Genomic DNA, 26,632 nt, shown 5'->3' with positions numbered 1-26,632 from the left:
GAAAGTTACTGATTAATGAATTCTGAATCAAAATCTACAACCTGTTCTTTTATGGTGTGGAGAGGCTCTTCTGTAGATCTGTCATAAAAAATGATTTATATTACCAGCTGATGCCACTGATAGCAGTGGGATGATTAACAGGCCATCATAAAGGCTATTTTCCTAGTAGATACATCATGAACTTTTCAGAGCTACCTTTCCCTTTTTATGTTAGTGTCGATATTTCTAATTCAAAGTTCAGAACTCATTCCATTTTATTCAGGCAGGGAATATGACAGTGTTAACTCCCTCAAACTCTGTACCAGGAAAAATGAGGGCTGTCTATACAAAATATCTGTGGAAAGGTTTATGGGGTACCACATTTTTCTCACAAAAGTGCATTCAACAGTTAACCTACTAGTATTTATCTGTTAACAATTCCAGTTTATGGGGTATGCTCACAGCATACAGTTTCAGTGAGCGATTGATATGAACATCAATTTGTTTTTATCCAATTAAAAACACTAAAGCAGTCCTATGAACTCTCACTCTCTACAGCCACATTATTATTAATGAACTAATAAGCACGAAAGACTTAATAAACATTCCCATAGAACAGTTTGACTGTATGTACCCATTAACACAGGCACCATAGATTCAGTAGTAAAAGAGGACTCTTAGACATCTCATACTTTTCACATACAGTCCTGAACCCCGGTTTAAGTCACATGGCACTGAAAAAAGTTGCAATATTTTGCATTTGTTCCATTGTGAACTACTCTACAAACAGCTCTGATCCAAAAGCATCAAGCACTTCTCTTCATCTGACAACAACAATGATTTTACTGCTCTCAAAATCAGAGCATTGTGAGTGGCTTTAATCTGGCATAATTTGTGTAATGGAAATACTGAACTGTCATGCTTGGAACATCAGCGCTATTATATGCGTTTCTGTTGAAATAATTTCAATTGCACCATGTAGTAACTTCATAGCTGAAATTCTGTGCACACTGGCAGTCGCAGTTCGAGGCTTTTGGTTCCATTCTTTCGTCTTCATACAGGCATAAACCAAACATACAGTATAGCTTTAGTTTAAGATATGTCTTTGCAGATTTTTCTGCTGATGTGTTAGATGCCATGACCTAAAAATATATTTTCTGTCAATCTACAGTGGACCTGTAGGTCCAAAGGTGACCATGAATTTTATTTCATTAGGGTCTCCCATAATGAGTCTGTGTCATACTATACTCTTATGGAATATCTGCTCTGTAGCTGGGGAGGATTAATCTCTACTACCTAATAAGAGAGTGTCAAATGGAAGTGGAGAGGAAGAAACAGGCCATGAGACACATTGTACAGAAAAATATATATAGTTTGATACCATATATAATCAATTGACATACAGCTATAGATGCTTTACTGTACAGGTCGTAGGGCACAATGAGCTGTCCCTTGCCTTCAGTCTCTTTTGAGTGCTAGATGTGTTCACTTTCCACACAAAACAAAAAATACAAAACAGTTAAAAGGTGGATTAATTAAGAAAAGCTTTTGAAACTTTAAAAATGATCAAGTCAGCATCACCTTTGATCTTTCTATCACTTGATGCCGTGCCATTCTCCTGCTACAAGGTATAATCTGCTTTTCAGACATTAACATGCAGACATGCCATCCACTGTCACTGGGCAGACAGGGACAGAAAGAGGGTTCATGGGGGAGCAGGCAGAATGCCTAAATGTACAGTAAGATGACGTTTTGGTTTTAATAGCAATTGCGATGAAATCTGTGTCAGGCTATTTTCTGTATGGTTTAACTTTTCAATTAAAGCGAGACTCAGTTCTCCCTTATCCCTCTGTAACCACTCATTACATGTCTTAATGGCTTTCCCTGTCTCCCTTTAACCGTGAAGCAAATCCGTTCTTTGTTTTCCTAGCATGGCAGGGATCCTCAGAGATTTCTACAGATGGTGAAGTTTCCATATGTTCAGAAAATGATTAAATATGGAATGAAATTAAATGGGTCCTGCATAGCTGACACAAAATATACTATAGAATAACTATGATTAAAGAACACAACAGAAATATATTACTTAATAGCTTATGATCAGTTAAAAAAACTTTGTGAAGATTAAACTCTGGTTGCGCTGATTGTAAACAAACTATTTTTAGAAAAAGAGGAAGAAGTGATATTCGCTCTTTTTGAAAGATATAATATTTATAATATGGCCTTGTCACATGGATTGAAGTTAATGTGATATTACATGAGAAAATGAGCCATGGACTCTCATTATGATACCAAAAAACAACGTAGATTACTAACAGGTACTAATAGGTAAAATGTCATTACATTACAAGGGAATGGTGTGGAAGGGAATTACAAATTACTGACATTTCTCCAATCAATCACTGCAATGTGTACAGATCTTACCGGGCCATGGCAGGTTAACATATTATCCTCTGCCTTCTCACACTGGGAGTCACACTCCAGGCACACTGATCCATTGGCAAACTCCCGGATATCCCTGGGTAATGGAGAAATTGAATAAAAAAAAAATCAATAGCTGCATTTTCGAGTTCTGCTTTCTCCCTTTCAGACCGCCAGCGCGGTGTGCGTGGACATCGAACGAGTGGTGGCACTGATGGGAACCACTTGCGTTACTCATTTTACCCCTCACAGAGAGGCTGAACAGAATTAAACAAGAAGCTTATTAAGACTAGTCTGGGGCAACTAATGAAAGCAATAATGCTGAATTAAACACCTGCATGAATGTGGACACACTGAGGAAATCAGACGTAACACCACTTAGCTGCAATGGCTGTATCAGCCCTGAATGTTTAAAGCTAAATGTTAAAGAGCTCTAGGAAGAATTGAACTGTGTACTGTACAGGATATCTTTTTTTCTTGACTCTAATCTGGTCCTGTGATTCTTTTAAATTCAAATTGTGGTTTAAAAAAAGCATTGGGCATTGGTAATAGGGTGTTTCCTTAAGTATATTTAAAGCACAAGGTATGATCAACGGAATCAACAGCTGGTTTGAGTTGAGCAGTTTCACTGAGCTGAACAATCCCTTTAATCTGTAACCTTTTTATGTTACTTGCTCCTACAAAAGTAATAGATACAGTATGCATTCGCCCTAATGTCTTGTCACATGTTACACCTGTGAGATAATGTAACAGAAAAAAGTGGAATTACCTAACTATATTACTGAAAAGAAAACCCCACAAAGGCCTAAAATGGATCAATATTCTGAATAGCGGAGTAAAAAAAAAGTCATGAATAATTAAGACATGCGTAATAAATTGCAAAACATGTAGCCTATGCAGTCCATAGGGAAGTGCACAGCAGGTCCTTTATTTTGCAGGAGGGAATGCTGGGAGGCAGTCTATGCCTAAGGCGATGCAAACAGAACTAAAAAAAGAAATGGCGATTCATATAAATTTATATTTACATCAGGCGAATTTAAATTGAGACCTCACACATTTCACTTTAAACAAACTGTGCTGGAGAGTGTTGAAAATGCAGAGAATGAATCCAAGAGAAGAGAATCATTTCTAATGGGGTATTTTACAACAGAAAGCCTGGCAATACAATTCCATAGCACATCTTTCCAGCTGAGGGTCTCAAAAACATGGCACTGTGCAATAATGCATTGGGAATAATCTTCGGTCTTTAGCAAAAAACACTTTTAAAGGAAAGGAACCTGGGTTCCATCTGCTTGGTAATATCTCTCAGCTCCTTTATGCTATGCATTTTTTTATGTTCATTTTCACAAAATAAGATACAACAAAAAAAACAAACATGCCTCATCCCACCACTTTCGCCATCGGCCACACCCCGGCACATTGTCAGAAGAATTGTACTCTTACATTGTTAAAACGAACTGTCTGTCCACACTAAGGCTGTGTGACGTGGAGTGTAAGGTGGCCTCAGCACTGGAGTTCCAGTGTTACTGGAGGGAGGGAGACCCAATTCAGCACCACAATTTGCACAAACCATGGGGAAAAAAAACGGAAGCCTTCACAAATGTCACGGTGAATGGGTCTGTTCAAAACAACCCATTTTTTTTCCTGGGAGATCTTTGTGCTGTATTGGCAGCCGGTGTTCTGTGCAGGATCCTGAACTGCATTCGTGTTGCTCTCAGGCATAATCAAGAACCCCCACCTATGCAATTTTCTGCTCTGCAACCTGGCTTCCCCACATAGGATCCCACACATCCACAGCCTGTCTCACAATGCCACCTTGCCATAGTACTAGTCTCCAGCCTGGCACCCACTCATGTGTGAGACGACACTCGGCAGCTCCACCGAGTGGAACCTCACAGTGCCACCTCCAGCCTCCTCCTTCCCTAATCTCTCCGGTGGGGAAAAGCCTGTTTCCAGCGCCTGTGGAGAGACCAACCCTGCGCATGGCTTGATAAGGGTGTCAAAAGCATTATCAGCCACCTTCACCCACGAACCTCCGAACCTTTGTCTGCACTCCGAGGGAGGATTAAGTCAAATCTCATTCAGAGTGCGCATCGTATGGCAATGTTACTTTTTAATTAAAAAGGATTGCCTCAGTGGGAGAAAAAAAAAATAATTAAAATTAATTACTGTTTATCTGGGCTACGCAACAAATGTTGGGCTACATTGTTGAAGCCTTTATCCTGGGAAATTAGTTTTAAAACCTTTCTTTTATATTATTACAAAAAAGAAAAAAAAACTCAGATTTTCTTATTCAGTGAGTCTTACCAACCCTGGATATTACAAACTGTTTTTTTTCTCATTTAACAGTTGAATTGGACAACAGCACTAAAGTGGTGTCATTAGTTTTTCAAACCCATTTACTTTTTCAATCTGGAGCTGTGTCCTGATAAACCTCCTACAGTATGTACTAGGAAATATTTATTACCTGCAAGCTACAGTTCCCAGGCCACCAGGTGACCTGTAGGCCAGTATATGCACCTGGATATACTGTACTGTAGTCCTCATTGGAGCAGAACACTGCTGTACTGAATATAATTTGCTGTGGTTTGCCCCCACGGACAATATTGTTTCTCTAAGCTCTGTCCTAGCCAGCAAAAAACAATTCCACAAACAGCCCTTAATCATACAATATCAGAAAAAAATGTAACAAACTTCCCTATGAGAGGTTTCAGGCACCTGCAGTAGTGCCAGTCTTTGAGTATAGAGTGAGATGAGGTGGCTCGGTGTCTCACCAAGCACAGAGAAATCATTGGAAATGACTGAGAGCTGGGAGAACACTGGCTGCCCTACCCCACTCCACAGACGACAGTTTTTAAGGAAAGATGATAGTGTGGAAGTTCAACCATACTGGGTCTCCGCGGTCTCAGAAAATCCCTGTGTGTGGGCTACAAAAAAAGTGTACAACATATGCATTTTTATCAGGGTCTTGCAGCTTAAAGCTTTAACTGTGACTCCAGTTTTAATCCCTGTGTCATTTTCAGTACAGACAGATTTGTGCAGAAAATTAAAATTCTATCAGGAGCTGTGGCTGGAGGGGGGGGCTGGGCTTGGCTGTGGGGAACTCATTCTATGGACAGAGTGTAGGGCTTTGCTTTGTAAAATAAGCCTCAACAAAGCCTTTGTTCCCATTTGAAATTAATTTTCATTTCCAATCTAATAAGCAATTTCTCTTCTAATTGAATTCTTTTTGGTGTTAATTTTCACCAAGTTTAAGGGGAGCTAGCAAGAGATTAGTGAGAGCCGGGCTATTCCCCACTGATATGCAGTACCGCGGTGTTAGTCAATCCACAGGAGTGATTTTTTAATTAAACATTTTGGTCTTTTATCGTGCATAATTCTCTGGAATTCCCAACAGAAATTTCAAAACAGGTTTGTTCTTGACATTCTTTTTATTCTCTGCTCTTTAATCACCTCTCAGCAGGACACAAAACATATATCGCCCCCTCCTGTCAGAGCCGGGCACTGCAACTGAAGTGAAAGCAATCCACAACTGAAAATGAGAGTCTGCTCACAGTAAAACACGTCAGCTTCTCAGAGAGAGCCCCGAGGCTTCAGGAGGCTGTGCCGAGACTGTGTTAGTCAGAAAAGGATTCAGAAGGACATGAGACCGGGGAGTGGATGGTTCAAGGTTTGGGAGAGAGGGGGTACATCTTGTAGAGCTGCAGATTTGCATTAACAAAGCCTTAGTGTTTTCCTGAACTGTGTGAGTGCACGCCATCACATAACATTGGGTGCATACAAGACTTACAGTCTTCATGTGTGCCTTGATTAACACTGCACATTAGTCAAGGTTTTGTTTTGAACACACTATTTGAAGTGATCCCTTAGTATACAGGTTAAGTGATCCCTTAGTATACATACTTAAGGAAATCTACCACAATGCACAACAAATGTCACCCGAACACTTTACAGTATATACAGTACAGTATATGTCAGCTATGAATACACATGAGCAGCTATTAAGTCCCTCGCTTAATTTAAGATTAATTTATTGAGTTTACTTTCTTCTTTTTTATAAAAAAAAAACCTCATGCATCATATTTGAAAAGTTATATTGCTGATATTCATGTCAGCATTATTTTATTCACACACCAGGAAGGATTTATCAATTCATACAAAGGAGTCAGAGAAAGCAAAGTTACTGTTTTGTATGTCTGTATGAATATTGTATTCTTGAAGTAGTTTCAGCTCTGAAGAAATCCAGGTACCTGCATCATTATGGTTTTAACAGGGACAAGCTGCCACAAAGCCTGTACCCTTATTTTTATGCAGTATCAGCAAGTACTGAATCGGTACACACAAAGCCATATTTTGAAGGAAATGCACAGAATTTCCTTCAACTCTGTTTGAACTTTCTTTTGTACACAGTTGCTTTACAGTCAGTAGAAACTGGCTGCACTCCTCAGTGGGGTGCTTTTTAAATCACTGTTCATCTGCGACCTTAACACCTCCCAACTTCCATGTTGTAAAGTACTGTACTTTCTGTGAATGATCAAACAGGACCAACCATGTTCTCATGCCAACAAAGTGAGCGAACACCTTTTTCCATCATACCTCATTAACACTGCCTATTTTTTCTCAACGCAAAATGGGCTTAAAGCACAAGCAGCTTCGTTTTAGAGTGAGTAATTCTCCTTCAAAATGTAAATGAAACCATTAATATTCAAATTTGCCAAGACCTTCATTTTATTCATTGATTCTTATTCAGCTAAAAAAAGACTTCAGCATGGCTGCTTTAAAGTAGTCTGTTTAAAAACATTTCTACTGTATCTCGCAATTTCACATTGTTTCAAACTTGGACATGGTTTATTCAAACAACACGTTTTACAACTGTTACAGTGAAAGCCTATTGTTTTGTAACCAGCCACCTATAATCTTAAGCTATTTAGAGGATTTCTTTGTCTGTTTTCGGTACTGCTGTGTAATTCAGTAAGACGATAGGAAATGCAAAGTTCTCTCACCCTTCGTAGAGGTTGCAGGAATCCACACAGGTCTTCCCTCGGCTGAAGAATCGGCAGAACAGGCACTGGTCTGGCCCTGGGCCCCAGCAACCATCATCCGAACACAGAGGGTTGCACACCATCCTGTCTGCAACTGAGACACACAGGTTCAGCCATGTCAGAGCAGGCCATACAGAACCGCAGAACCCAGGTCCTGTGACCAATAAGGTTTTGATGTGGGCTTGTAACCAGGTTTGTTTCCATTACTCTGGGTGGCTCCTTTGCGGTGAGATATTACCACAAATGGGGCATGCAGAAGGGCTTTGAGTTATCAGTCATGTTTTTATGTGGTAAATTCTGAACGTTTAAGATGTACTCTGCTTATCAGGATTCCAGCTGGCTTTTTTTTTTATACGGAGGCATTCCCCAACAACAAAACCCCGTGCAGGGCCGACTGCTACTGCCGCAGAAAGCTAAAAAGGTGATTATCCACACATCAATGTCACCGCTCAGCTTGCAGTTAGCCCTTCCACTGTGAACCTAACACTTTTCAGTTTTACAACTGGAAAAATAGAGAATCTTCTAAAATAGGCAAAAAAAATCAATGTAAACCTGGCTCTTTGAAGTGAGAGAAGCAGTAAGCATGCCCTCCAGATTCTTGCTTTCTGTGACTGCCTTAGTGTTCACTCTCTGGGCTGCATCCAGCTCTCTTCCTTTGAGAGGAATCACTGTCTGTGCTGTCAGACGGCTGCCGGCTAGGTGTATCAGTTCCATGATCAATTGCTATATAATAGACTAATGGATGAATACAGAGAAGGGCAGATTAAGGAGCAGATTAATTAATAGGCCTAGGCGCATTAACGCCTGATTTGAAGTGCTCAGACGTGAATGTGAGCTCTTTTGGGTTGATTAATATGGTCCCAAAACAATGCGAGTTCATTATAAAAGCTATTCACACTTTTTATTTTAATAAAATAATGTTCCCTCTTCTAGAAAAAAAAAGAAAAACTCCACATTCTCACCCAGTGCTCAGTGTTCTAGTCAGGACACAGTGACTGACCTCAGACATGGTCAACTTTAATAATGCCAATAGAAAAAGAACAAAATCTCTTTCCTTAAACATTTCAACCTGTTGAGAGCACAAGCAGCTGTCCATCATTATTCTAGATACGCAAAAATTGCGAGATTGTTGTCCACAGGGTTAGACAATGGAGTGGTTTTAAAGCAATTTATAGCTGCTATTGTTCAGATGCTATTACATTTCATATTGCAAAGACCATATCATCATGTGCTCCATTTCCCAGTCCTCAGCCAGTCAAGACTGGGGGGAACCAATAACAGAAAGATGCTTTCGACCTTGAAATCTTTTCCAGGTGCTTAAAGGCATACATGATGTATTGCAGCAAGTCACAGTGATTCTCTTTCCTGTCAGCTTTTCATTTTTCATTCGACAGCAATTTTATTTCAACCAGTGTGAAGCCTTTTCTCTGACCCAAAGCTCTGGGTGCCCTGTCACCCCCTGTGTCACGATCCCCTGTTGTTAACAACATGTCACATTGTTCCTTTCAATCCCATCTTGGAATGCAGTGCTTTGCGTGAAAAGGGGGCTGTTGAAGCCCTTTTCTTTTCTCTGTGACTTATATCAAAAAGTTTCTTTTAATTCCAGAAAAAAAAACTTTCAAATCAAACCAGAGAAATCAGACATCTCAATTGGAACTATATTTGGAGTAGAAATGTGTTTCTCATGTGAAAACATATTTAAAACCGACAGATGGGCTGAGTGGCTTCCTCAATTGTAAGTTTTTACGTACTTCTAAATGTTCTGTGCTCTAAATGAGCGCTGGTTAGAGTACAAAGCTGACTGCCCTTGCTACAGTATAAGAGGACGAGACTCACTGCACTCATTGGAGTCTCGGTTGTTACGGATGAGGGCCTTCTGGTTGCTGGTCCTGAACAGACTGGTCCAGTTGACAGTGTGGTAGTAGCACAGCTGGGTGTTGTTGGTGATGTAGACGTTCCCTGCGCTGATCTCCTTCAGCGACTGGAGCTGCAGAGAGGAGATCCATTGCTGCTTGAGGATCAGCAATGAGATCCCGCTGTCAAACACACCAGTGTCAAAGGTCAGTATTCCGATTGTAGTGACACAGATATTGCAGATCTTGATATGCAATAAGGAACAGAATTTAATAGCCTAGTAAAACATTTGCATTAAAATGATCACTTTTGTAGATACCTTTATCACACTTACAATAAGTGTGACATATTAAAGCAGTTACTGATGTGTAAAAGTTTACAGTGCAAGTTTACAACAAACAATGAGGTTGGATCTTTGTGAAATACGTTACATGATAATCACAACAATACAAGGTGCAGCACGTCCTGCAGGTGCAGGATAAATCACAGGACCAACAGTCTGAAAATGTGGATCTTGAGAAGGCAATGGAAGACGGCTAAAATTTACTTCACAAAAATAAAATAACTCATTAAAAATACCAATTATGTAGATAATAAACATATAATTGGATTTTTTTCTCTACAAAAAGGTCTCCTGATGAATGTATTACAGGAGCATCAAAATCTTTATCTGCTATATTTTTTATGTTTAACTTAAAGTTAAATGGAGTGCATTGGAGTGTGCCTTTTTACTGACAGAAAAAAAACCCAAACATTCTGTTACACCTCTCACAAGCTGTTTTCTCATATATTCTGTGACATGCCATAATTGTTACAATGTAAAATGAATGTGCTGAGGCTATTATGCAAGCTAAGCGATGCTGTCAGACACCCAGATGAGGATTTTCACAACGGCTGCAGCTCTGAACAGAGAGACCTACAGTATGGAAGCCCACACTGTGTCCCTGTGCCCCTCACACAGTGAGTGTACCTGTACAATGATCTGCCCCCGATGGTGGCCAGGTTGGAGAATACACTGAAGTCGGTCATGTTCTCAGGCCAGGACTGGATGTTCAGGAAGCCTGGCAGAGAAACAGAGTACTTCACCCACTCTTTCAAAACTAAACTCTCAGAGAGCACGTGCTTGCTGAAAAGAATCAAATCAAAGAACTAGAATTTAACAGTTTTGCTATTAATCAATAAACTAGGAAAATATATCAGAAAAGAGACCATTTTATAACTTATTTAGCTGGCTCTGTTACTAGGTTTGTTTGCTTTTATTTTCCTATTATCTCAAGCACATTAAATCAGATCACAGATGGATATTCAGAAACCTTTCCAAATACAGCCTTATAGAACACGTTTTTCTCTAGAATTCATTGCAATATGATTGCACAAAGTTCTGCTGAATGGAAATGGTTAAAGGTCCCTCGACCCAACATTGTATACAGTATGTTTTCAGTAGGGTTTTCATTTAAGACCTCTGTCGACCCAGGCATTAGATCTGAATCCTGGTTAATAAGTAGAAAAGCATCCATATGGAATTATCGTTGTCATATTCTCATCACATTTTGTAAGAACAAATAACTTCACTTCTAACAATAACATAAAGCCAAAAGGGAATTCTGTACTTGATAGTTTCTTAGGTTTTAAGAAACAGTAGGTTCAAGTAATTTAAGACCAGATTAAATCTTTTGATCAACAACATAACCTCATAATTAATGGACACCCACTCAATCTAACACACACACATAATTTCACAAAACCAGAGATACACGACTCACTCTGTTTTCTTTCATTTTTTTAATAATAGATATTATTGTAATTCCAGCACTGCTGAAGTGTTGTTACAGCATGTGTGCTGACACTAATTGCTTTAATGATTAAATTGCTGAAATGGGAAGTCATTCTGAGCCCAACAATCAGCTCTTTAAGCAACTGAGTTTTTCCTGAGCTTGATCTCCAGAAACTTTATCTTCCTAATGATGGTAATGATGGCCTGCTGAGTCTCTGACTGCTTTCCAGAGCGCAATGCAAACACCAGGCCAAGAGAGAGTGCAGAGTGACAGAGCCCACAGATAAATCGGTAATAAAGGAATGCCCTCAGCTGCATTTTACTGGCTTAGAATTTATTACATCTGCCAAATTAATTGAATATTTTGATCTTTGCAGCAGTCTCTACCCTTTGTAAGGACAGTCATCATTCATTCTTTTCTGAAGCAGAAATGGAAGATTTCTAATATCATTGTGACGCTAAACAACTATAAATGCTAACAGAAAGACTGTTGTATTTTAGTGCCAGATTTGTAGAGTAGACAATTGAAAAAAAAACAGAGCTCGATGTCAAACAGTGCAAAATATGACCACAACCTCTTTTTAATTGAAAGTATCGTAATTTTTTGGGCACTATAATTTAAAAGGAAAAAAAAAACAGGCTCGGTAGGATAACTGTGTCAACACTGGATGTTTCTGACAGACGGTATAATGAACAATTTAAGAAAACCCGTGAAATGAGATCTTTATCTGAGGGCCAACAAAACACCCACGACTCCCTTAGTGTTCTAAAACAACAGGAATGAAGTGGAATGCTGAAGGCGTGTGTGAGTTCTATTATTAAGTGTATCACGAAAGAGTACTCACTGCAACACACAATATGCCAATGAAAGGCTGCTGTGTTGCATCATGCCTTGTATTTGTTCATTGTTCTTTTATCTTTTTGCTATGCAGGTATTCTATTGTTACACACAGCTTCATTTTTTTATTTAACTTTGACCAGGCTCTTAATATTAATATAACAGCACAGGTAACACAGAGTTTCCACTGGGCTCTGTTCCCCAGTAGAAAACCATGAAGGCCATTTGCTCTGTGCCACGGTGCTTGTCAGTCTCTTCCTCTCCCTACAAGGAATGTAGGCCTTGGTGTCTCACCTGTGATCTCTCGTACGGTCTTGAACACATTGAGCTTCTCTGGGTCGAGCGCCTCGATGCCATGATACACATCCCTGAGGATCAGCAGAGGGAAGGAGAGGAGACGGGAAAGAGGCATGAAATGGGAAATCTTGGCTGCCTGGCTATACCACTTCAGCTTCAATGTTTTTGGGAATGGAAGTGAAATTAAATCCAATTTGTACAGACAGAGAGTGTAGCTGCGGTGGCAGCATATCTATTCGATGTTCAGTACAACTATCTTGATTCTTATTCAGATGCTAATTCAATTGAAAAGCTTGGCTCATGCATACAGTACCTGTGGCAAACAGGATGTATACAGTACACGTCAAGGCTGATTTGCCACATACATGGACTGTGTACTGTACATAAAGCAAATGCGTCTTTGTTTAAACCAAAATGTCATGAGGTCCACAAGGCAGAAGAAAGTCCCATTTATTTACTGAAACTTCACACTGTTATACAAATGCCATGCAGTGTGTATAAAATGCATAGCCATGAACAACAAAGCTGTACCCAGACCCAGGGGTCTGTTCAAACCCTGACATGAGTCTGAAAGGCGCTTGTGCAGGGAGTCTGGCTGACACTGTATATAATTTTCTGCCAACTCTGCATCTTTTGGAAATGGCTAGTCCCACTCTGCATTTAGTTATTTTTCAAAAAAAGGGTAGCAGAGGCAGTGGGTCAGGAGGGTTCCCTTCAGGGCTGGAGGTATTGTTTGAATAAGCGTACCTATCTGTAAGTGAGCAAGCAGCTCACAAATGCATCAAGCAGCCCCAGTCCTCAGAGATGGCAGAGCGTGGTTTGGAGCCAGGCTAGTGAAATAAAAGCCCTCCTTGCAGCACTGAGGGCAATGGGGTCGGGGTCAAGAGGTGAAATGAGTTCTGACAATCTCTCTTCGCCGCCCCCCCCCCCCCAGCCTCAGGGACCCCCAGGCTGAGGTGGAGTATCTCAGCCTATTAGCAAGCTAGGGTCCATGGAGACACCTGTTCAAGCTTGAGCCGCAAGCCATACACTTCGGCAATGAAGTGCTCGCTCAGCATTGCAGACAAAGGTTGTTATAAAACTGAGCGCACAGGAAAAGGACCCCCTGCTCAGAGGCAGTAAATACATAATTTATATACAGGGTGTTTTATACATGTATAATCCTGCCAGTGTATACTGTATAACTACTGGTATGCTCAACGTTTCGCGACTCACAAATAAATGCATCAAAACGTGGCTATGTAAAGCCGCCAGATGTTTTAATGCCTAAGATGCATGTGATTTAATAATTACTAGAATTAGATCAGTTTTTAATTCTGGAAATGTAGAAGACCCTTTTTTTCCCTCTGGGCAAAGCGCCCATCCAGTTCCAATGTAGTGTGCAATCTGCCCACAGTTTGCCAACATTTAACAGGATTATATTCTTTCAGTTTCAAGTCTGCAGCACTGCAAAGACTGTTAAGAGGCTACCAGACATTGTGCTCGGCACTCCAGTATCATTTACTCTGAAGTGTGACTGTCCTGATCACGGCTCTGGTGATACCAGGATCAGTGTGTAATGCACAGTACTGAGGCAGGGGCTTTCTCTGAGGTGTGGTTATGTGGCTCCAAACTACAGCAGCCAGCTCCAGAGGGAAAGGGTTCAACAATGTACACAATTACATTGCTGGTGCTGTGACAATGGGTCAACATTATACCACTTCCAAAAGAAAAAAAAGAAAATATCTATAAGTAAAAGCAACATGACTATAGGACAGTAAGCAATAATGTGGACTCTGACCCTTTTATGCCTGTGATGAGAAAGACCAGATTCCCATTGATCTTTGTGCAGTTCACAAACTTGTCTATGTTGCTGGAGTCCACGGTCTGTGCTGACTGTAGGCTGCCTGTACCAATGCCATCACAAGCTGCGAGGGAGAGAGACAAGCGCACAGATTTATGACTGCAAATACCACGGCACACCCCAAACCACAGACTATGCTCAGCATGTCTATACTGTATCTCTGCTGAAGGAACTACATTTATAGTTCACTTGTGACCTTATGTGTGGTGTCACACATCATTCTAGGAACTATCTGTAATTAATTCAGCTTTTGCTAATCACCAGAATTGTTCAACCTTTTGTATAAGACAAGTTAAAGTATTATTATACTTTATATAATACAGTAGATCTGTGAATTTTTAAACTTTACATATAGTAAAGTATAATGAAGACTATTACAGTATTGGATACAGTATATGGGGTGATGCAATACAACTGGACTGTTCATCCAGGATTTGGACCCACAGCCCTCTATTCCAAAATCCAGTGCTCTAACCAGTATTCCTCATGCAGCCACATGCATTGTATATTGACTGTAGCTTAGGCCTTAAGTAAAACAAATCAAAGTCAATCCTGCTAGGAGGAGGATTGCCTTTCTCTGTCAAGTCAAAGTGATAGAAGCCAATTAGACACTGGTTACAGTGACGGTACCTTTGGGACAAATGTCTGTGCAGGGAATGCACATTTTAATCCTGTTCTCCTCCACCTCCATTTTGTTGCTGGGGCAGGCACGTACACAGGAGCTGTGATCCACCACAAAGTTGTCTGGAACATAATTCACAGGTGCTATTAAAATGTAATAAAGACGTTCTCATCATTCTCACACACCCCATGAAAAGAGCTGAGCCGAGACACCGGCTCTCTTACACTAGAAAAAGTGCTTTCTTGTGCCTTTCTTGGAATGACCAAGGCTAAATAAGTCTTTCTGAACAGTGAAGACAACACAGAGCAAATATAGATTTAATTTTGCGATTTAAATCTGGGGATGTACACATCTGTAGCTTTCAAAATCAATAACAACGCTGTTGATGTGTTTCTCATAACACCAGTGACGTTAGTTTACTAAGACCATCTCTCAGACACTATCAACTAAAATAAGGACACATCAAATTTCGATGTAATAGCCTCAGCCTCTTATTCTATCAGTTTTTCTTTTTATTACATTCTGATGAAGCTTCTCATTTTATGCGCCCATGTAGTCAGAGAAGCACATTCATCATGCAAAGCTAAAGCACTATTTGGGCTTTCAACACAACAGAAGAAAAGATGTGGCAATTTCATTATAATATTCATGATCTGTTTAGAAAATACATCATCGTGGATCTTTGGCACTATTAAAAAATAAAAGCAATTACAGAGCTCTCGGTAGCAAAGCAGCCAGTCAAGCGCTGGGGCGTGTACGCATGGAAGAAAGAAATCTCACTGGAAATACAGAAGCTGCTTGAGACATAACCATGTGTTCTGTTTTGATCACAAATCCACGCACCCAGCCAGAAGCTGCTGTGACTGAGGGTTGAGTCCTAGGCCAGCACAAGAAAGAGTTTAGTCTGTACTGTCTCACGACCGGATGCTGGGAGACAGATGTCTAAATTACAGCTGTTTCAGAACCAGCCTACAGTGGCGACTGAAAACCTGACAGAGGCTGTGGTTTTCCTGTTGGTGTGTATTTAAAACAATTATTCATAATGCATAATCTGCAGTTCAGCCCACTGAAGGGGAATGACCATTGTTTTATAACCATTCATCAGATTCTTAAAATACTCTAAGAATACAAGGACATAATATAATATCCCTGTCTTAATAACTATGCTTTAAGATTATTGTATATATAACCGACGTTGTGGTTTTGGTGTTCCAGGCTTCACTGGTGTTCCATTATTATATTATTAAATTTGATTTCTCTTGGTTACTTTGCCATTGATTAATTTTTTTTTTAGTTTGATGATGTGAAATACAGATGATTGTGCGCAGTGCACCAAAAACTGTTCAAAACAAACCTTACTTAAGAAGAAAACTATATAAACCTGAAGATACTGAAAATACTGAAGAAAGAACCTTATACTGTACAGTACAGCACTCATCTTAAATCAGAGGCCGCAACTTGTTTTGTGACTTCTCAAAAATGTAGAAAAGAGATGAAAACTGTAGACATGTAAATATAGTAAAGACATTCCCACTTGGACGTGACTTTCACAGGGGTGTGAATTCCAAGCGTGCACTGCTGCTGACATTACACCTCTCTTTCCTGTCATTGGATGTGAAATCATGGGAGACTCATCACTCATGCAATTCTGCATCATCAGTGTTAGAGCCTGCCATGTTTATTTCCAATCTTACGTGGGCACTTCTTGACACAGAACGCCCCATAGGTGTACTTGGCCTTCGGGTTGTGCTCCAGCTGGAAGGTGGTGGGGTTATACACAAAGGGCTGTGGACACTGGGTGACACAGGCCCCACTGTCATTGAAGTTTGTGCAGGCCTGAAACAGAAAGCAAAAAATGCACGAGCTGGGCAGGTTACATACTGTGTTTTCAGTATCGATTTTATTAAGACTGAACTAAAGACAAATCTCTGCGAAGTTGATCTGTTGATTTGCTTCACACAGAGGAACAGACGTTCAACAATTTTACTCTTGCCTTTTGGGCTTGTACCCTGGTATTTATTTGCTTATTTTGTTCATCAGTAGCACAACAAATAAGGACAAATAATAAAACACTGTTTTATTTGCTGTCTGTTCTCTAAAACCTTGTGTTTTCTTGCAAACACAAGATCTTGCTGTTCGTGGAACGCAGAGAAGATAGCTCTGTAGTTCTAGGTGTTTTACGTTAAGTATATTTTCACTCACAGATGAGAGCTGCTTATGGTGTTGAATCCCTCATGGCTGCAGTGCATAGTGGGAAAGAAAGGGGTATTCACTTACGAAGCAGTCTGTGTCTTTAGGCCCAGAGCAGCCCCCAGCACACTCCCGGTGGCAGCAGTCACTGACATATGGCCCAAAACACCTGCCATCACACTGCTCTGCGCATACGGTCTTTGTCACTGTGGAACAAGAACTGAGTCACACCTCTCGCCGAACCAGAAGCACTCAATGAAGTTATCCACAAAGACCATAGAAGCAACAAATATGACAACAGCCCAGCTTCAGTGCCCCAACTTGTTTTGTTTTTTTTTTTACATTTAGCAATGTGCTTCCCAGCAGGATAATAATTCTGAATCCCTAAATGTTGGGAAACAACCTGTATTTGTGGATTAGGGGTCCTTAAACAGGAGTCTGGGGGTAAAAGACGATGTCAAAGGGGTCCCCAGAAACACATTTCATCCCCAGTTCCTGCAGCATGTACAGTATAAACAACACTGGCACAAAGTTAATCTGCTCTTACAACACTGAAGATAGTTCTTCGGACCTTAAGTTAATATTTTCAAATTGTTTAATGAAAAAAAATCATAATATTTTATACTGTTATAACGCTGGGAGAGAGCGCGAACACTGGGAGTGATTTTTTTAAAAGAGGTCTCCAGGATAGAATCGAATGAAAGGCCTTGCCTTAGAGGAAAGAAAAGTACAACATCAAGAAAGAACATACAGTACATACAGTAGTACGCCACATACAAACTGATGTAGATCTGTGAATTTTTAAACTTATGTACATTGGAATTCAATGCTAAATATTTTATTTAAAGTATATTGAAGACTATTACATGTATTATTAGATATATGAGTGATGCAATTCAATGCAATCTGTACTTTACTTTTAGCATCCTAACAAAATGAGGCTTGCATTTTTTTTCCGTATGGAATGGAGTGCAAAAATTAAAGGTCTATGTTTTGCTAATGGTTGCTCAGGTGCAAGTTACAAGCAAAGCACTGCACATACACCGTGAAGGAATTGTAGCATCTGTGGCTGTCCAGCTCATAAACAACAACAGCTAAACAGTCAGTGGGCAGGTGAGGGGGTCCCGGGAGAGTGAAGTGTGAATGTCATTTGTGTCAGCAGAGACAGAGCAATTAGACTATCCTGCCCCCCACCTACCCCAGCGGCTCTGCTAATGAACACTGAGAGCCAGCTCTCTGCTGACCAGAAATCCCGATCACCCACAGAGGCTGTGAAGCCTACTGGTTTGATTTTAAAATTCACTTCAGAGCAAAACTACTACTAATACTGCTGCAGATATACTTACTGCTCCTACTTTGACTTACTTAACAATAATAATAACAATAATCATCATCATCATCATTATTATTATTATTATTATTATTATTATTATTATTATACAGAACACAGTTCCAAATTAAAAACAATTGCTTTCTGTTGGCCTTATTTTGAAAAGTCCTCAATTAATACATCCACTGGCTGATAAAGTAAAGTAAATCTAAACTTATATTTCAATCTAAATTTATCTTATACAGTATCTTATATCTAAACTATCTAAACTTCAGCTAAACCTAAATGGACTTGCAGTATTTTAAATGGGAAAAAAAGAGGAGATTCTGACAATACCCAACCACATAATGAAGGACATGTTATGAGTTCAGTTTGTCTGATGTTAGAGGCAACGGCATAGCCATGTGGATGAGGCAGCCAGGACCCCCAGAAAACGTGTCAAAGCTGTAGTGGAGAGAATGTTTGAGCAAAGAATGTTGGGAAGGAAAGTTCCATAACTCAAGTGTGGGATGCAGGAATAGGGCCATTGACTTCCTCCTAGACTCCATCCAAATGCAACAAAGACAGGGAAAGTAACAAACCAATTGGGTTTCTTTGAATAAAATTCTGAGGAATGCTTTTAATAGTGCAAGTACTGCACATGCTGCTAGCAAAAAATACCATGTAAAAATACATCCATCAGAGGACAGGGCAGACACTCCCGAACCTTCATGCCAAGCCCTCTGCTTTCCGCTCTGTCGCATTCATGGATTGTGTAGATTATTGTCATACTGTGATTAATACTCCATCTTGAAAACAAACAGCATCTTGCAATTGCTTGAATTTCCTTGCCTGATCGGTACAATCATCTGATATCGTAGCATATGGCTCTTGATGTCTTTCGTGTCTGCCTGGTTTGCAATTCAGCCTACAGCTGACAGCTATAACGAAAAACACAGTAAGCAATTTGTAGAAAAGGTCGTCAGAATGGAGGAAGCGAAGTTCTGGCTGCCTGTGCAAGTGTTCTGCAAGTGGATTTGGATCACACATTAATGTTCCAATTCCCTGCCATCACATTCCTTCACAGCCACTTCTCTTTACAAGCCCAGAGGGGACTCTTAGGACTAATCGCCTGTAATGGCAATGTAACTACATCGTACTTGTTCTGTGTGTCTCTGTGTGCGTGTGACAAAAAAAAAGACCGCCTGAAAGCAATAGCTATAAATTACCCTTTTGAATTAATTTTTCATTACACACCTTTTTTTTTCAGATAAATATTCACATACACAGCGAGAAATGCTGAGACTCTATGGCTTTCTAGCAGACACAAACTGAAATCTAAAGTGAATTTACAGAGACACTAAATCCAGTTAACAATGAAGAATCCCATTACTTTCTGGGAAAAAGCTACACACTTATTTTAAATCTGCAAATACAGTGTAGCAGATTTAATAGCCGAGAAACAGAAAAAAAATATTCAAAACTTTTTCACAGGAAGACTCAATTATCATTTGCAAAGAAGGATTGGCCAAAAGGCTTACACCATTCCAGCATGATGAAACCAATTGAAACAGCAAAAAGAAAATTGGGTACCTTTAATTTGGGACTTTAGGGGTATGCTGATTGATCATTAAGTGTAATAGGAATGATGGGGCTTCCTAAATGCATTGCTGTATTTAATGGTATTAAAGCAGTGGCCTGTTCAGTCCTTTGAGAACTATCTGAAATCAGCTTGCTCAGAGAGGTCAGTATGGTTATGTGTAGACAGTTCGATTCTCTATGTTTCTTTGTCATTGGAGTGAAGAGGCCTTTATTTTTTCATCTTATGTTTTTCTCCCATTATTACTATTATTATTTTTAAACTACATCTCCAGCTTTTGTGAGCTTTTCTGCCACTTAACCTTAGCAAGTGTTTTACCACAGCAACAATCAAATACTTAAAATAAAGGTATGGGTACCAAGGTTCTTTAACAACAAAAAACAGGTTTTCATTCTTTCAAGTTTTCCATTCAGTCTTCAATACTGTTGTCTGAAGCTGAATCTCCTGTGTGTCTCTATGTCTTACACATAAACAATCAAAGCCAGTCTTCTATTTTGTGTCTGTAAATAATCTTAGCACTAGCCCTGCCAGTGCATGCTGCTGTACATGCTAAGAGACAGCTGCTGACTCACTTTTAAGAGCTCAAAATTAAATTTAGAATGTTAATTTGTTTTGAGCATCATCATTATTAATAGCCATAGCGACTAAATTCCATTTATTTGAGATGTTATCATCTGTACTTTTAAAATCCTCAAACCGTCCAGCCAAGAAACCAGCTATAAGTGGACCTCGCTCTGGAAGGTTCCCTCTTTCCTCAGGGCTGCTGGCCACTCTATTCTTATGCAAAGAGACTCAAAACCTCATCACCTGACAGCTGCCACAGCCAAGCAGGTTGGCCCTGTCCTCCATTGCTTGGTGTTTGTCTAGCTTTGTCATGTTCTGTGTTGGCATTTGCAAATGCATATGTAGTAGGATTGCTTTTTGATGTGTGCAAATAAACCAAATCCATTGCAGATTAGCATGGAGGGAGGAGTAACAGAGAAATACAAGACTGGAGGGAAATGGTACCGGGAGTTTGCGTTTATTTCTCTTTCTAGATTTTTATTCTTCTCTCCGAAAGTCCTGCCTTTTAAAGACTGCCGTTTATTAGACATTTTCCTAACAGTAATTCCCAGCACTGTGCCATATGGAGGATCCGAGTAAGGCGGGCAGGGAGGGAGCTCATCCTAGCCTGTCACTCAGCAGAAAGAGAAGGGGAGAGAGAGGGACAGAGAGAGGGGGAAAAAGGCTGAAGCAGCACTGCTGATCAATCATGGTTACACAGTGTCTTAACAGCTCACCCGTGTCTTTGATTAAAAATCGTGTATTTCGGTAATAACTTTGCATGTTTATAAGATTTATGTATCGATTTCTGTTATTTTCCATTAGACAGAGATGCAATTTACAGCCATCCCGCCACCCTCTCCATTCAGCCTGGCATTCTCCATACTGCCACTTCCCTGCATGTAATGCAGAATGGAGGGGGCCTGTAATTTAGCGCTTGGAGATGTGGCAGGCATCCTTCAGAGTGGCAACAGCAGTGGGGGTACTGTGAGTGGCTGGGGAATGCTTTTAACTGCAGGGCCTGTTAGGGGAAGATGATACTCGAGTGGCACCACCTCTGCACACCAGCCGAGAAAAGGACTTCTGTTTGTTCATTTATTAATGGGGGAACCGGAGTCCCAGTTTCTCAGACTGGTTATTAAATCTCGGTACCAAAATCAATTCATTGAAGGGATAGAAAAAACGTTACAGATTCTTGATGCGGCACAAAATAGTGAACTTTGTGAAAGTACCGTAAGTCACTATGGTGTCGCCAACCCCAGGTCTCGCCTTGGGCGAGAGCGAGAGCTCACGAGAATTGGGACGTGAAGCAGACCTTCCTGCTCGCTAGTCACTGTAATGACTAATGTAATGCGACTTACGAGCGAATAATTAAAGGTTGTGGACTTCTATTGGATTAGAGGAGATGTATTCACAAGCCTGCTTCTTTACAATGTAAAAGGCCCACTTCAAGTCACCTCAAGTTTTGTTGCCTCGTTCTGCATCGCAGAATATGGCACCACCCATACTGTACCTGGAAGTCTTGTCTATTATATGATGTAAATTAGAGGTTTTACAAGTTACCGTATAGATTTTTACTTCTGCTGTGGTTCAAAATGCACTCATCAATGCTGATTGTTTCTAAACCCGGAATATAAAATAGTGTTGCAGTTCCACTTTAAGTATTACGCAATTGTCTCCTATATAATAAATAATTACTTGCATTCATGTAGTGTTTTTTTTTTTATCTGGAAGGATCCCAAAGGATCCTTATATTACTGTACATATAGGAGGGAATTCACTTCATTCCCCATCTGTGTGACACACAGCAGTCATTGTGCACCAGCAACTGCACAGCAGATACAGATGGAGAAGAGAGGAATTGTTTCATTAGTTGAATTAAGGGTGAAAATTTGGGGAGGCCAGATTGTGTAAACCCAGAGTGGAATTTAACCAGGACACTGGGGTTAACACCCTTATACGGTACATATGGAATGAAGTGTGATGGGATTTTAATGCCAAGGCCATCTCATCCAAAGGATGGCACCTCCTCCTGCATAGAATTGCCAGTGACCATAATAGCACATTATTAGTACAGTAATTCTGGTCCAGACATCCTCTCCAGGTTGGACCTTGCCTTGCGCCCATTTCTTGTCTGGATAGATTCTGGCTCCCTCACAACCCTGAATGGGAGAAGCTGCTGGAAAACGGTTGGATAGAAATTCTGACCCTGGGAAAATAACACCCTCTCTTCTCTGAAGGTTCGTGACCACCTCTTACAGCCGGAACTTGGCTTTCCTTAGAGGTCTCACATTCGAGTACTGACCAAGCCCAGCCTTGATTAGTTTCTTAGATTTAATAATATCACACAAAAAATGAAAAGAATGAATTTTCAGTAAAGCAAAATATAAAGAATTTCAATCCTTTGGATGCCTTCTGAAATCTCATGATAATGTATTGTTACAGCCAGATGTGACTAGGAAGTGTCTCTGGAAGTTTTAGATAGAGTGTGTGACACCTGGCACTGTAAACATTTCCAGCTTCAAAGCAGACGGGATGTTTGTTGAGATGGGGAGTCCCCTGGTCAAAAACACTTGCAAAGTTTACCTTGTTTTACCTTGTGGGTTCATGATTGTCAATGAGCAGTGTGGAAACACACCATATAAGATCACTTTAAGAACACAGAAAGAAAAAAAAGAGAAAGGAGAAAGGGAGAGAAGAAGAATCAGACAGCAGAAGGGAGGAAGAGGAGAGGAAGGAAGGTCAGGCCACAAGACAGAGGAGTCAGGAGGAGTTGGAACTTGAAGCTTGAGCCAGGTGAGAGTCTCTATTTTATGATCATCCAAACAAAACTTGATAACAAATTATTTAAACCTTGCTAGAGAGAGCTTTCTACTCTGTGCTTTTAGGGACCTTGGGTTTCCTGGGTAAAAGATACCTTGGTAAGAGACTTTTTTCTGGCTTGTGGGTGGATTTTTAGAATAGGGAAGTAGGTTCCCATTTATTTTGTGGCACCCAGGGTTGCAGAAAGAGAGATTTAACTGACGTTTGCATTGTAAAGCAGCTTATCTCTTACTATGGCTTCTGTGGGCATTATTTAAGAGTTCAATACTTAGTAGCAGTCTGAGGTTTTCTGAGTGATTAGATATTAGGTCTCTGAAATGCTTGTCTGTAAATACTGTACACATAGAGTAACCTGTGTGTTGTTGGCTGTAACATGTGTTTGTCTTGTCATTGTTAATAAACATTTTTTTTTATGTGTGCCTGGATTATTCCTATTACTACACCAAAGCTATACCAGAGCACAAAGAATTCAAGTGCCTTCAACTATACCAACTGCTTAGATATATTCTAGAGAAATCACTTACAAGTTGGTGGTTATGAATATTTATTTTACCTATTGACTACACTGCTCTATCATTTCCTGTTTTTCACCATTTTCGTAACCCCCATTTGCAACAGTATGTAGGGTGTATTTAAGTGAGAGTCAAAAGCTATAACAGGATGGTTTCTGTATCTCTGCACTAATAACAATGGCAGCTAGTTATTCAATCACTAAAACACATAGTACTGACATTATGTGTAATCAAGTCGTGGTTTAATTGCCTCCTCAGAACAATATCATGCGTAGGTGAGGTTGTGTGTATGTTTGAAGACGTGTAGGTGCATTCATACACTAAGCCTGACTAAAAGACTTAAAAACATTGTTTGACTCTCGTCAAAATTTCCCAGAGAGATACATCTTCATACCAGTACTATTTATGTAATGCCTGGAACGTTTTTCACGGAGGTAATGTCCTCTAAGACACGTTCAGGTAAGAATAATGCCTTCTGGGTTCACTGACAAAGACCATATTTGTTTTCTTGACTGGCAGACACCAAGTGATAGACATATCACATAGACATGTCTTGTGCATGCAGTATACAGAGCAAATAACATATCTTAAATATGTGACCATTTCTCCCTAAACATTGATCCTAGTGATGAATTCTCTGTGTTAATCTATTAATCTTTCTGAGAAACTCTAAATTAGATTTGTAAAGGAGCCATAGCCTACATTTTGGCCTTTATACCTTATCCATAGTTTAGATTTGTACTGTATATTTACAAAAGTAAACTGGAGCCAAGTTTGGTTGGAACAAGGTGCATATCGTAGTCAGTGAAACAGAACAGTAGTGTGCAGGTGTATTGCTGTAATGAGTTCTAGCTCTTTCCTGAGACTTTTTTGTGTGCTGCTCAAGGACAATCAGACCTTCAACAAAAGCTTCATAAGTGAGATGCTGAGGTAGCGTGACAGGAGAAGGCAAGATGGGACCCAGAAATCTTTGGGGGTATAACTTGTGGCCTGCTGTGACTTAACCAGTTTGAGGAAGACGATTGTGTATGTGACAGTATAACACCAGGAAGCAAATGTTTCCAAGGAGCTTCTGAACTGTTGCCTTAATAAAAGAGCAGATCTCTAGAAAAACGTGGTATCAAGGAAGCAAAGAAAGTAAGGACTGACCTACAAATGTGTTGAAAAGTCTTCATTTCTGCTCTGTTATTTGTATTATTTTCTGAATTAGCAAAGAGCCAACTAATTCATACACCCAAGGTTTTATTTAATGTATCTAGAATTAGTGGGAACACATTGTCTTTGTTCCCTAAAAGGAGCACATTAGAGATGAAAAAATTAGGTTATGGGTTATTTATAAAGATTATATTGTGCAAATTCTTTGTAGGCAAAGCATAATTGCATCTTATTTAACAAACCATCTTGCTTAATGCATTAGAGCTGATGAAACAACAGCGTGAAGCAGTTGGCATTCGTTAAAATGACAGGAGTATTATCAAAAGGGAAGCAAACATCATCCAAAGGAAAACAAAACAAAAAAACAGTTCAATCTCAGGTTCAAGGAGAAAGCCAGGGAACAGAGGCAGGCAGAAACTGTCCTTGCATTACAGAACAAAAAGAAGAAAATGTAATATAGAGAAAATGGAAGAGAGACAAGCGTGCATACTTTTTGTGGCATCCTACTTCATTGTATTTTTCCATTAAATTGCTGGGCCAGATATAATTACGGTAAGTGTTTAAGTGCACTTATCTGCTGCAGAAGGTGAGAGGCAGCGGTGAGTACCCCTGCTGCGTTTGCTTAAGAGCAGCGATTTTCCCTGCAATTAGCTAGTGTGGAAGGGCTGCACTCTAAATGGGTCATTGATAGCAAGAACGTCTGCCTTGAAAACGATAGCAATGAGGCTTCTGTCTTTCCCTCTGAACTGACAGTTGCCCTCTCTCTCCCGGCCCAGAATGCAAAGGTCATGACACTCCTTGATCACCAGTCGGCAACGCGCAAAGGACACACAGAGCTGCGTGACGAGTGGTGTTTTAAGGGTGCCTGGGGTAAGTGAGAAGCTCGCAGCTCTGAGGTGCGCATCACTGCTACTACATCTGTACATCTCCATATCTGTCACGTCAATTTGGAAAATGTTCCACTAAAAAATATTAAAATGAAGTGCATGGATTGATCCCAGGGATGTCTTTGTGGAGTCATTTATGAATTATTTGGCGTACACTACACTGAGTTCCCGCTCTCCCACCCCCCGTGTCATAGCGGTCGCGAGTCAGGTGGGATCTATTGTATACTCACGGCTCTGGCACTGATCCTCCCGCGGTCCCCAGCAGCGCCCTGTGCACGACCTGTGGCACCGCCCACCTGTGAGCAACAAGACAACAGCTTCCTGCGTCATCTCCAATGTTCAACCATAAAAAAAAAAACATTCTGGAATGCTTAAACCCCAACAGTAAGAATTGTGGGCGCCTAAGTGATTTTGAAGACACAGCCTTCTGTAGTGAGGCCTTGCTCCTCTCAGCTTGCAGACTGTATTGACTGGCAGGGTGACATGGCCCAGCACATCATTAGCCTGAATCTCAGCATCTCTGAACTTGAGATTTTGGAGACTCTTGACATTCACGTGCCCACATCGGCACTCCTCATTTCAAATCACAGGAGCAGAAACGTCAGTTACCAGCCTTCGTGTCTTGGGTTGTAAATGAAGATGTTAAGATCTGAGGGTCTGACGTGACAGATAACAGCGGAGTAAGCTAAAATACTTGCCAATGGCTAATACAAAAAAAACACAGGCAGCAAGAGATCTGTTCTAGATCTAATTGCTTTCTTTCAGATACTTTGATGAATGAAAAAGAGTGGGCACTCGCAGCAAACCCTGCTAATAAAACTCTTTTACATCAGCATGAAGGAGAAGTGTAAATGGAAATATGTTAGTTTTTTTCCATGACAGGTTCATGATTGCAGATCAAGCCAGCTAGTATTTAAGGTCTTAAAGAGTAATTATGTTAAAG

At 40.3% G+C, this 26,632-nt stretch overlaps 1 protein-coding gene across 1 annotated transcript in view; it reads right to left on the bottom strand.

Annotated features, from left to right (window-relative positions):
- The window catches only part of LOC102686973 (receptor tyrosine-protein kinase erbB-4), a 369,352-nt gene that overhangs the window by 80,478 nt on the left and 262,242 nt on the right, over positions 1-26,632 (bottom strand). The window contains exons 5-14 of the mRNA XM_015358522.2: positions 25,920-25,985; positions 16,948-17,066; positions 16,365-16,506; positions 14,679-14,792; positions 13,986-14,112; positions 12,203-12,276; positions 10,267-10,357; positions 9,279-9,478; positions 7,404-7,536; positions 2,404-2,497 (exon numbers count right to left, since the gene is read on the bottom strand). Of these exons, the coding sequence (XP_015214008.2) occupies positions 2,404-2,497; positions 7,404-7,536; positions 9,279-9,478; positions 10,267-10,357; positions 12,203-12,276; positions 13,986-14,112; positions 14,679-14,792; positions 16,365-16,506; positions 16,948-17,066; positions 25,920-25,985 (1,160 nt within the window). The remainder of the gene's footprint in view (positions 1-2,403; positions 2,498-7,403; positions 7,537-9,278; positions 9,479-10,266; positions 10,358-12,202; positions 12,277-13,985; positions 14,113-14,678; positions 14,793-16,364; positions 16,507-16,947; positions 17,067-25,919; positions 25,986-26,632) is intronic.

Source organism: Lepisosteus oculatus, chromosome 12 (genome assembly GCF_040954835.1).
Source record: "Lepisosteus oculatus isolate fLepOcu1 chromosome 12, fLepOcu1.hap2, whole genome shotgun sequence".
Taxonomy (NCBI): Eukaryota; Metazoa; Chordata; class Actinopteri; order Semionotiformes; family Lepisosteidae; genus Lepisosteus; species Lepisosteus oculatus.
This window is presented reverse-complemented; position numbering and strand designations above follow the sequence as displayed.